The sequence below is a fragment of the Mercurialis annua genome, linkage group LG3 (genome assembly GCF_937616625.2).
Source record: "Mercurialis annua linkage group LG3, ddMerAnnu1.2, whole genome shotgun sequence".
NCBI classification, from domain to species: domain Eukaryota; kingdom Viridiplantae; phylum Streptophyta; class Magnoliopsida; order Malpighiales; family Euphorbiaceae; genus Mercurialis; species Mercurialis annua.
Window position 1 is genome coordinate 66,888,029 of NC_065572.1, and position 12,342 is coordinate 66,900,370.

A 12,342-nucleotide genomic window follows, 5' to 3' on the forward strand; every position below is an offset into this window, starting at 1 on the left:
ATCTCTTTTTGTTTTTGCTTCCATGGGCATAGTACCTTTAAGTTGCACTTTACACGCAGACCACTTTTGGCTTAAGCTGTATATAGCTTCAGCATTACTATGGTTGAAAAAGATGGCCACTTTCAAAACAAAACTATGAATTTTTCTTAAATTTAAAACGAGATGCAACTGATGAAGCATATGCAGTTGTTGTTTTCTGTCTTGGCCGAACATTAGGAACAACAAAACATGGGCAGCTGCCAGCAAAGGATATAACCAGATACCTCTGTTCCTTCCATTAAAGGCAACTTACACGATAACGCAAAAAAAGAAAATCGCATCATCGGTTTACAAAATCAAAGACATTATAACACATTAACCAAATAATGTCACTAATGAAATTTAGCTAATTAGACTTTTTACACATTTAATAACATGGTGAAATATATCATTCCCTCAGTCCACAGATGATACGGTGGATAGATAGAGTTTATGTAAGTATTTCTCCATGTTGAAAATAAAATTGAAAACAAATGCCCACATCACAAGTCTTAAAAATCAATTTTAGAGGTATTTCCAGAGATTAAAAATATCAATAGTGAAATCAAGCTATTGAAACATAAAGGTTTAACAAATAAATTAAATTCCTAGAATATAAAAAGAACACAATAAAAGATCAACTCCTATTCAAGAATCGGAATCTAAATATAATTTATAGCATCCAGAATAAAAGCAAAAGATGCTAAGACAAAAATGATAGGAACCGGGTTGTATTTGTCTACCTGTTCCCTTCAGTTAGAATGATGCTAATGCCATGTAAGAAATCCAACCAACAGATGCATCAAACACTCTTTTCTCCCCTCTAAGCTTCGCAATCTACAGCCACGTCGATGCACCATATTTACATCCAATACTTATCACGATAATTACACGAGTCAATTTAGTCCAGCTTCTCTCTTCAAAGCGATAGGCCATCATGAAACTCCTCCTAAAACTCTTTTTAGCTCAGATTTCTGTTCTGAGGTAAGCCTTGATGGGTACTTAACATCAATCTTGATTCTCAAATTACCCTTCTTTCCAGGTACTTTAAGAAATGGCATCCCTTCGTTTGGGACCACTACCTCAGCACCCGGTTTGACAATTTCTGAAAGTGGGATCATGAGATCTTTACCTTCAAGTGTAGTTAGGCGAAGAGTCTTACCCGTGAGGGACTCCAGCAGAGTTATTTCCTGCTTCAACACTAGATCGTTACCATCCCTCTTGTAAACAGCATGTGGTTTTTCATCTACTATAAACACGAGATCTGCAGGAATAATACCAGGCTCCTGGTTACCCTTTTCTTCAAATTTGATCTTTGTTCCCTTCTTCCAACCAGGTTTTACCTTGATTGTCAGTATTTCTTCAACAGTTCGAACCAGACTACAAGAAGATTGTTCATGAATCAAGTCAGAGACGAGTTAACTGATTCTCAGTCTGAGTCAATGCAGACTTCATAAATAACTTAATACATGTATGGATAAAATTTATACATTCCTCACACTGTTATAAAATTAACATGAATTTACGATAAGATGCAAAACTTTTCAATTGCGCTCACAAGATATCACGTCTAAAAGCCAAACCTGGGAAGGGAAACTACTGAGCTGAAGGCAATCTATTATCTCTTAGGTTGGACACAGACTTTATCTTAATTTTTCTTATAATTCATCAACTGTGATACTGAACTATGTAATATGCTTACTGAGTACTAAGATGGTTTAAAAGGTCTTCGTCATTCTGCTTCACTGTATTATTTCCTGGTTGCTAGACGCTACAAAGCTCTCTGTTTTGCTTCATATTCTTTCATTTGTTACTCAGAGAAAGAAAATAATAGTTTGTTTAATAACAGTAAACATGCAGAAAGGCCTTCAAGTTGCGGAATATAAATAGAATAGAAGACAAACAATAGTACCGATATCGGATGAGACACTTATTTCGTAGAGTAAAATATTGCTGCACTAGCTACTGGAGGAGGCAAAAAAGGTCATGGAAAAATAGCTAGGTTGTTTGGCTTTTTGTCAGCCCAACAGCTTGCATCGTGAAGGAAATAAAACGGGCCTAAACATCAAAATGTGGGAAGTTCCATTCAACAAATTACTTATCCTCCCCCCACCTACATCACCTTACAGAGGCAATTAGTCTTCGCTCTTTATTAGATTGGTTGCTTGTAAAAATACATAAAACATTTCTATTTTATTCCCACTTGCAATATATCCAAATTGTTCGATGTCACAATATTTGTATGTAGCCTAAAGGCCAAAGAGTGCATGACTAGCAAAAGCATGCCCTAAATTTCCTACATGTATGTATATATCAGCAACAATATATAATGGCAGTGATATTCCTGATCAGAGTTAGCACTGAGATGCATTGAAACATTCTTGAATGTTATTCTATACTCATATTGATCAACCAAAAAAATTAGGAGTGCCCTGCTCCTATATAATCCAGAATTACTCTCACGTCTTTATTTACCATGATAACATTATCTTTCTCTGAATTGAATCAAGGAGATATACTATTATCATAAATCAATAGTGAGCTACAAAAAATTTATCTTCCGTTTCCTCATATTTTCACTTGGATGGTCCACAAAAAGACATCTGGTCTCTCCACATCACAAGGCACATATCTACCTTACAATCACATCGACTTTGTGTAGCATTTTAGCCTAAGAGAACATCTAGGAATATTCACATAAAACCATTATTTAACGAGTAAGCTAAAAATATCAAAAGTCTATACATGAAACAAAATGTGCAGTACAGTTGCAGGCCAAGAATCAAGATAACACAAAACCAGCGGTCCTATGGTTAAAAAGAACGATGCCGACATGTTGAAACAAAAAGAGATAAAATTGACCAGTATGTTACTTGCCTGGAAAAAGCTGTACAACTGCATGAGAAACATATACTCCAACATAGTAAAGCGTTTCCATGAGGTAACTTTAGAGAAGATACTTAATATAGCCCATGTAACCACATTATGTGATGGATGTTCCAAGATGTTCCAAGGGACACACAACTAGGACAATGTACATTTACATTTGAATTAATAATAACAGTTCCTACAATGAGAGTATCAAACAATGACCCACTGCACACTATGAAAGCCCATAAATGAAAGTGACATTTGACAAATTTTACAATGTCAATCTAAAAGGATTTTTTCGAATAGCTATGGGGAAGGGTGTGAAGCCATTTTTCTTTACACATCTTCAGAAATGTTTTTTAGAAATAATTAAATTCATATCTCTATGTTATAAATAATAGATAAAGAAACTGCATCTCGCGACTTATTCTACCATAAGAACATCAACAAAAATCAACCTCCCATGTCTGCACTTTTCTCTGCTAAAAATAGCACCCAGGTCCCACCCAGTCACTAGAATTACGTCGAGAAAACTCCAAACAGTTTTCACCACCTCCAAATGTACAAGAGAACAATTAATTTGTCTACATTGCATGAGTGTGTGCTTGCTATCAGTTTATTATTTACAGAAAATAAATGTTACCAGAACTTTCCTCCTTTGTCAAATTTTCGCAGGTCACAAAGACTTTACAACATAAAAGACACTACAAAAGGACTTTTGTCCTTCGGATAGCTTTACAACGTCAAACTGTTTCCAACTCCCAATTATGCAAATTCCTTCTAACGACAGAAAAACACCTCTCAGTAATGGATTCTTGAGAAAGCACAAATTGTGATAAACACAAAATTAATGACCCTCATCCTCTCAAAAATTGCAAGTAGACTCCAATTCACCCTAATATAACTTCCAAAACCCTCAGACACGAGGAGTGTTTTACTATATCATCACCATCCCATTTATTTCCTTCACTTAACAGCTCTCAAAAAACTACTCACTCGAACCGAAATTCCTAACAATCATAGTCTATGTTAAAACAGAATTAGCCTGAAATAAATTAAATTAACTAAAGACAGCGTTAAGTAACAAAAATTACGTACCCAGAAGAATCAAAAATCTCTCTCAAAATCCGCATTTTCTTCTCACACCCCTTGAACAGCTCCTCCAAGCTACACGGCAACAAATTCTCAATCGGGGCCGCCTTTCTCGTCTCTCGACCTCCATGTCCATTAGCATAATGAAAATTATTCGTAGTACTCCTAAAGAAATTCCGATTACTCCCTACACCGCCTCCGCCGGCCTTCTCCGATCCAAACAGCTCCTCATAAATATCCTCAGCATTTCTAGGTTGAAACCTGAACGACGGATTCGGATGCTGCCGCTGATGATAGTAATGCTTCGACGACGACGGAGCAGCAGCTGACGTGGAAGCCGGAGTCGGAAACTGCCCCGATTTCAACGCTTCTTCCCCCCACAAATCATAGATCTGACGCTTCTGCGGATCGCTGAGCACATCGTACGCTTCCGATATCTGTTTGAACTTCGCCTCCGCCTCCGTTCGCTTAGCAGTAGGGTTTTTATCAGGATGCCATATCATCGCGAGGCGTTTGTAAGCTTTCTTGAGATCCTCCTCGGTGGCATTTCGGTTAACTTTTAGTATGTTGTAGTAATCGGCGCCCATGCCTGTCTGCCGGAGAAATGGTGACCGTTGAATTGGAAGATCTGACGGTTACGAGAGGGACATTGATGGATATATTTGAGTTAAGGTGAGGTGAGGTCGTGGTGGTGGTGATTGAAACGGATGAAGAAGAAGAAGGACGACGTGTCGCACGGAGAAATAAAACAGCAAATTGTAGTGTATATTTATGTGGGGCCGGGTATAACGTGCTCATAAAATATACGTTACTATAGGTTTGATTTCTGGGGTCCAGTTGAAAATCATTTATTGGGAAATACTTGGATGTTAAGGAATTATGAGTAAGTTTTAGATTGTACTTAAAAAATTTTATTATAGTAGTTTTAGATTGTACTTAAAAAATTACTTGCTTTCATAATCACTCACTATTATTCTCTTATGAAAAATAAAATTTAGTTTGACTTCTTCTTTTCACAACACCTATAGAATTATAAAAAAGAAATAGATATGATATCATATTATATGTAATCAGTTATATTTTCTAATATAAACTTTAAAATAAAACTTAAAATTTTAATTAAATGTAATAAATTTCAATTCTGTATAGAACTTTAGAACTTAATATGTTTCCATTTGAACATATTCTTTTAGAAAATGAGTTGAGAATTGGGCTGACAAAATGAACTAAGATTTTAAAATTAGACAAAATTTAATATCTGATTCGATTTAATTTAACTATTTTAAAATTTTCTAAAATATAGATCATTACAATTTTTATGATTCGGTTAAAAGGTGGAAATTAGATTACAAGTTCGGACGAGATTTAAATGGATTTTTTTTAGAGCTATGGAAGGAGGGGGAAATGCTAATTTATATTGGATGAATTGCTCGTAAGACCTAATTCAAATAATTAATCTTTTTAAAGTCTATCTTTCGAACTTCATTATAGTCAGTTGTTTTGACTGATTTAATTTAAAATCATACCTTTATCACTAATAGCTAATCTGGTTAGATTTTACTCACTAAAAAAACTGTGGAGTCTATTCTTACCTACAGTCAGGTAGATTTTATAATTCCAAGTCTAATTAATTTAATTAATCACGTGAAGTGCTACACTCTGAAAGAGGTGTACGTGTTAATGTGTATTGATTTATTGAATCTTGGATTATTGGAGTTATTTAGGGACCTAAATAGTAATTTGCTCCTTTAATTTGTGAGGAATGAGTAATTAATATATAAATTAATTTTATGGAAAAAAATCATTTATGTTTCTAAGATTAGCCTTTAGGATCAAGTCAACCCTCAACGTCGGAAAATATTCAAATATGCTCCTAACATTTTTAAAAATTAATAAACATGCCCCCGATTTGGACAAAGATGCCCCTAACGTTTCATTTATGCGTCAAAATGAAGGGCTTTATTGTTCACATTTTAAGGCGTTAGGGGCATATTTAAACCTTTTTGAATGTTGAGTGCTTATTCAATTTTAGAGTTAAATTTTAAGGGAATAAATGACTCTTTTTCCTAATTTTATAGATAAATTAGTTTTAAAGTTGAAAGCTATAGTCAATTAGCTCCGTTTTTGCAATTTTATCTCCTAAATTTATAAGTTAATTGCCTCATCAATTACCATCCAAAGGAAAAAACCCTAGCCGTCTCTCTTTTTTTTTTTTGAGAATTATGAAAATTTCATTAATAGAGAAATAAAAATACAACTTGATCAAATATTGAACAAATCAATACATTCAAGAAGTACAATAATAGAACATCAGTAAAATAACAGAAAATCATATCTAATTTCTTCAATCGCATTGATGGAGCTCTTTGAATATGCAACTCGGCGATCCGCCCGCTCCACTCGAAGGTTATGTTAAACCAGAAATCGACTCTTTGGTCTTTGAATGAGTCCGATTGAGAGAATATTAAAAATAAGATTTCTACTGATAGCACTTCAGATCTACGCTCCGTAGATAATTCCATCAAGGAAATAGCAGAACCCATAAAGGGTAAGAGCCAGAACTCCACAAAGGAAGACAAAACATCCATAAATGAAGAAATAAAAATACCAACAGATCTCAGATCTGTGATTATTGACGCAAATTAAACTAAATACGAGATTTGAACAGAAAACGAGAAGGTAGGGAGGTGATTTTGAACCAAAAAATGGCCAAAATCACCTCCCTCTTGTTGCGGCTAGGGTTTCTGAAAAGAAAAAGAGAGTTTAGAGAGATGAGAGAGAAAAATAAGATTTCTAGCCGTCTCTCTTTTTTGAAAAACCTCTCAAACCCTAATAAGTTTTCTTCTTATTGTTCATTTGGGGGGTGGTTTTCGGCCATTTTTGGCCAAAAATCACCCCGCCAATCTATCAAATTTAATTTTTTCATAGTTATTGAATAAAGTTTCTTTCTTGGCCAATTTTGGTCTAGATTTAGAAATTATTTTCTACCATAATATTTTAATTGAGATTAGATCTAATCTAATTGAAATTAAGAGTAGTTTTTTTCATCTTTCAAGATGAAATTGTTTTTTGCGGTGCAAACGACTTGTATCTCTGAAACAATTATAGGCAGCATCTTACAACGGATTTCATCAAGTACATGTATGTTTTGCGTCAATATCGATGTTGTTGTTAATTTTCAAGAGAACAGATGTATCACAGAAGATGTGATCAGTCGTGCATTCGAAGTTAGAATTCCTTAGAACGTTCAATAAATCTAAATTTTATTATTATATCTAGTTTTAGTCTACAAATTTGCGTGACCCTTGGTGGTTAGTTTAGCCCTAGTCGATGACTGTATTTTTACAGCTCTCATCATCTTTTCTAGAATAGTTGACTCAGTATGTTGAGAAACCGTTCATGTAATTTTCGTTATTATTAATGGAAATTTTAGCCTTTGTTAAAAAAAAAATTGCCTCATCAATTAGCAATTTGCCTCTTTAACTTATAAGCTAATTTATAAAAATAGAATTAATTAACTATTAATTTATCCATAAAATTAATTTATACGTTAATTGTTCATTACTTACAAATTAAAGGAGTAAATTATCGGTGGTTTTAAATAATGCTATTAAAGACAGATAACTTAGAAGAGTGTGGATTTGGAAGGAATACCCAACTGCTTTCTTACCTAATTTAATTAGGAAAACGACTTTTATGTCCTTAATTACGCTCATAGAATTTGATTTTGAGCAACCCCAATCAATGAGAATGGGCCACGCTGAGATTTTTTTACAAGAGACTTAGAATTTTGGATTGGTTGGGAAGATCATAGATAAACAACAGAAAATAATATCATCTCAGTATCAACATTGAATATATTAGCATTATATTTAATTAATTATTCATATTATTAGCATCAATTAATTTTATAAGTTCTATCATATAGTGGACAGAGTCTATGTTAAAATTTACTTGTTACTTGTATTGCACAATCACAAGATTTTGCATCAGCACATAAAGAAAACAGTCGATGAGAAAACTTACTGTAATTGATTTGCACTCAAGAATATACAAATGGAATTGCCTTGCAAACAAGTGCAGAAACTACAACATTTGGCACCACCTCAAACTTCTCATCACAAACCATCTTCTGCATCAACTCAGAAAATCAAATAAAAGAACACCACCATCTTATCACCACCAAGAACCAAAATATACAAAGCACGGCAACGCTAGTTTGAATCCGCGACAAATGTGACGCCTAACTACTGTGATCAAATCTTCCGATGCATGCCGGGTCCATTAAATTGAGCCCGAGATTTCTCTATGTGCCTCCTATTACTAAGTTTGTGAAACTCACAAACCAGACTTGTAAATAGTTGATGTAAAGGAAGAAACACAAGCGAAACAAAATCATGAATCTTTTACTTTAGACTGCATAAGTTTGACCTGTCAGCCCGTCATGGAGCTGCAATGAACCGTCTTTCATCAGGTTAAGGCTCAAGCTCTTGAACCTCTCCCTTGAGTACTGCCGAGATGCCTTTCTCCAATCAGTTCCAGCTTTCATCATAACAACAAATTCTTCGTAACTGATGCTTCCATCCTGATTAATCAAATGAAATTTACATTCTTGAGGAACTGTACTAAATTCAACTTAATTTGTGGTATTTAATAACCTTTCAAGCAACTTATTAGAGATAATTTATTTATATTTAAGTCGTAGAAACACTTGCAAAGCTAGCAGCAACCGGAAACCATACCTGGTCAGTGTCAACTTCACGCAAGATGTCATGCAGCACATCGTCATCCGTTTCACCATATTCATCTGATAAGGCATCTCGTAGCTCCTCTAAATCTATGTATCCATTACCATCCTTGTCAAAAAACATAAATGCCCTGCGGAAATGCTCATCGTTTTCCATCTTCTGTAAGTGAATTGTTACAGCTACAAACTCTCCATAATCCAGTACTCCATTCCCATCAACGTCAGCCTAAAACAAAAACAGAATGTAAATTTTATCTATCAGATTTAAGCTCAAAACTAGAAAGTCATTGGCAGTTTCGTACTAGTCTAGGATGATGTGAGCGAAAAGTTCAAAATAGTGGTGATAGATAATACATTTGGACATATATGAAGATAAGCATAAGAGTTTACCACTTCCATCAGCATCTTAATCTCTGGTTCACCCAGTTGGGAACCAACCTTCCGAAGGCCAGCCTTTAGTTCATCATATGATACTTTACCATCATGGTCAGTGTCCATTAATGCAAACATATCTCTGATTACTTCAACCTCTTCGACAGATAAGTGTTCCGCAATTACCTATAGCATTGCAAATTTAAACTATTCATGATCTATTAAATTATAATTGCTTTTTAGATGAAGGTCGGGATTTGAGCTGCCAAAAACAGAGCTAAGAGATTCTTTACCCTCAATGCTCTCTTCTTAAATCTATTCATCATAGAAAACTGCTTGAGCCTCGTTCTCACTATATCTCCTAACGGGACATTTGGTGCTTTCTTAGCATTTTGTAGCCAGGGATGCTCTGTCAAGGACATAAAGAACACCAATTAGCACAACTCCTATGCAGACAAAAGACATGTTGTGAAATAAAATATACATCTTCAAAAAAACAAATATTTTTGCTAGGAATACTAAGCATGTATTGGAACTTAGATAAATTGCGCCTTGGCCTCGTGTCTTGGATAGACAGAGACTTATGTGATATATAATGGATTTGGTGAGTTTAATTTGGGCAAGAATTAGTAGTCTTTGGCCAAATGCAGCTCTCATCAACGATAGAGACAACCCACATGTACTTGTGGGAGCCTGAGAGGTAAAGGGACATGTCAAGGCTGATTTTAGCTAATACTCTCAAATGGCCTAACATGCAGAAGGTGTTCATCAAGAAAAAAATAACTTTCTGGGTATTGTGTTTGTCAGCTGAAGCAAGTTAATTTTAATCATAATGCGGTGAATCTATTCATGTCAGCAAATACATCCAACTCAGAAACTTATATCTATCCTTTCATACGTAGCCTGACATGCAATCCCATGTAACAATGTGTTTTGGCTGAAATTTTGGCTCCCATCACATCCTCTTGGAAGATAATTCCATACAGAACAAAAGAGACGTTCATAATAATGTTTAAATTCAGCTAACTATACAGCACAATACCCAGTATGAAGAAGTCAATAAAGGACTTACCGAGTACTTGTTGCGCGGTCAAACGCTTTTTAGGATCTGGATCCAGCATCTTTCGTATTAGACTCTTAGCACTATCTGAAATTTGAGGCCATGGTTCCCTCTTAAAATCAATCTGCCCCCTCAAAATTGCCAGAGCAACACCCTGCTCCGTCTCTGCCGCAATCAATCAAAAAAAAAATCTTCACAATCCGAGCCTAAGCCAAATGGTTTTATCATAGTGTACCAGCATTACTAGTATGATTTATGTCGCATGGAAACTTATCAAGCTCTACATTTCATCATTTCCTTTCATTTCCAAAAAAAATTGATAACCCCAAAAATATGTTCTTGTAAAAATTGTATGCCTATCCGTTTCCGGGCAACATAGAACACGATCAAAAGCATACCTGCCCAGAACGGAGGAACCCCGCATAACAAAATATAAAGTATTACTCCAGCACTCCACACATCAACCTCCGGTCCATAATTCCGTCTCAACACCTCCGGCGCCATATAATACGGACTCCCAACGATCTCCGAAAATTTCTCCCCTGTCACAAACATTTAAACCTCAAATCTCAAATACTCCACTAATCAAACAAAGACATAAACAACACGGCAGACCAAAAAATAGCACAAATATAGAAATATTCATTCCTTTCACGATCCCTCATGCTTAAAGTCAAGTTCTAAAATTGAACACAAATCCCAGTTTAAACTGAAAACCTAAACTCAAGATCAAACATCAAATCGAAAAACAACAAAAACTAATTTCAAACAAAACCCACTTCACACCCGTGACTCACTACTCAAATCACCACTCCCCAGCGAGAAAATTTATTAAATTTTCTTGGAAGAAGAAATAAAAATGGTAGCTTTAAGAACTCAGACCTGGTTTAAAGAACACAGAGAGACCAAAATCAATAGCTTTAAGAACAGAATTCTCCTTCTTATTAGCAAACAAAAAATTCTCCGGCTTCAAATCTCTATGCATCACACCATTCTCATGACACATCCTCACAACTTCACCAATAGTTCTCGCAACATTAGCAGCAGCTCGTTCACTGTAATGACCCCTCGCAACAATCCTATCAAACAGCTCACCGCCCTCGCACAACTCCATAACCAAATGCACATTTTCATTGTCCTCGTACGTAGCTTTCAACTTTACTATATTTGTATGATCCGGCAAACTCGACATGATCGCCACTTCTCTTCGGACATCTTCAATATCAACTGCTGTTCGTAGCTTCCGCTTTGAGATTGACTTGCAAGCTAACCCTTCTTTACTTTCTCTGTCTGTACATAAGTATGTTATCCCGAACTCACCTCGGCCGAGTTCTCGGCCCAGTATGTACTTGTCGCCGATCCGAGTTCTATGACTCAGTGGTATCACGTCTTTAAGGACGCGGATCGGTGCTGGCGATGGGGTTGTGTTCTCGGAGTATGGGTTTGATTTTCTTTCTCTTGACTTCTTCTTGGGTTTTTGATTTGTACTGTGGGTTTCGTTGTCGGCGCCGGTGTCCGGCCGGACACAGGTGTTGCAGTTACCCATGTAGTGTTGGTTTGTTTAGAGGTTGTGAGATGAAGAGGGTTTGTTTGGAATGGTTAAAAATGAGGTGGGTGTTCGCCGGAATTTGGATTTGACGGCGGGAAGAGGGCGACTCCGGTTGGAAATGATTTGAGTTGCGAGAGAGAAGAGGGAGAAGAAAACGCGGGGTTCAGTGGGAAAAAGAGGGGGTTTTGAAAAGACAATGTAATTACTTAGATAATTTGATTATTTTTAATTATCTACTTTAAATTATTTGATTATTTTTGTTTGCGAAAGTTAAATTAATTGATTAGTATTAATTAATTTAGAATATATGTGACTGAGTTTTCTTTGTTTGGGTTGCCGTTTGAATTGGTTTGGGTCCTCAGAGTCTAAAAGATGAGAGAAATTATCTTATGTGGGAGGAAATATTAGGGTTGAGGTGATCTCTAATGGATTAAAATGGTGTTTAATATTTGTCGGGTTCATAATATTTTTGATTTATAATATTTATCGATTTAAAATATTTATTATTATTTTTTCAAATTTAATCTCTATTTATAAAATAAAAAAAATAGTCAAATAAGCATATATAAACTAAAACATAGCTTAAAGCGGTAATTATTATGAATTAGAGAGAATATCAATTTTTGGATAAGC

At 35.4% G+C, this 12,342-nt stretch overlaps 2 protein-coding genes across 2 annotated transcripts; both read right to left on the minus strand.

Moving 5' to 3' along the window:
* Positions 1-552: 552 nt before the first annotated feature.
* LOC126671725 (uncharacterized) lies at positions 553-4,784 on the minus strand. The gene is made up of 2 exons (XM_050365513.2): positions 3,988-4,784; positions 553-1,398 (listed from the first exon to the last, which is right to left on the minus strand). The coding sequence occupies exons 1-2, from the start codon at positions 4,566-4,568 to the stop codon at positions 954-956; spliced, it is 1,026 nt and encodes a 341-aa protein (XP_050221470.1). The 5' UTR covers positions 4,569-4,784; the 3' UTR covers positions 553-953.
* A 3,210-nt stretch (positions 4,785-7,994) lies between these two features.
* On the minus strand, positions 7,995-11,897 carry LOC126671724 (calcium-dependent protein kinase 10-like). The gene is made up of 7 exons (XM_050365512.2): positions 11,043-11,897; positions 10,559-10,702; positions 10,173-10,325; positions 9,394-9,509; positions 9,119-9,286; positions 8,724-8,954; positions 7,995-8,566 (listed from the first exon to the last, which is right to left on the minus strand). The coding sequence occupies exons 1-7, from the start codon at positions 11,704-11,706 to the stop codon at positions 8,393-8,395; spliced, it is 1,650 nt and encodes a 549-aa protein (XP_050221469.1). The 5' UTR covers positions 11,707-11,897; the 3' UTR covers positions 7,995-8,392.
* Positions 11,898-12,342: the final 445 nt, after the last annotated feature.

Coding starts and splice junctions, on each gene's coding strand:
- LOC126671725 (XM_050365513.2), bottom strand. CDS start 4,568: ATGGGCGCCGATTACTACAACATACTAAAAGTTAACCGAAATGCCACC. Junction 1,399..3,987: donor GAGATTTTTGATTCTTCTGG/GTACGTAATTTT, acceptor ATCTTCTTGTAG/TCTGGTTCGAACTGTTGAAG.
- LOC126671724 (XM_050365512.2), bottom strand. CDS start 11,706: ATGGGTAACTGCAACACCTGTGTCCGGCCGGACACCGGCGCCGACAAC. Junction 10,326..10,558: donor GGTTCCTCCGTTCTGGGCAG/GTATGCTTTTGA, acceptor TGATTGCGGCAG/AGACGGAGCAGGGTGTTGCT. Junction 9,287..9,393: donor TTAAGAAGAGAGCATTGAGG/GTAAAGAATCTC, acceptor GCAATGCTATAG/GTAATTGCGGAACACTTATC.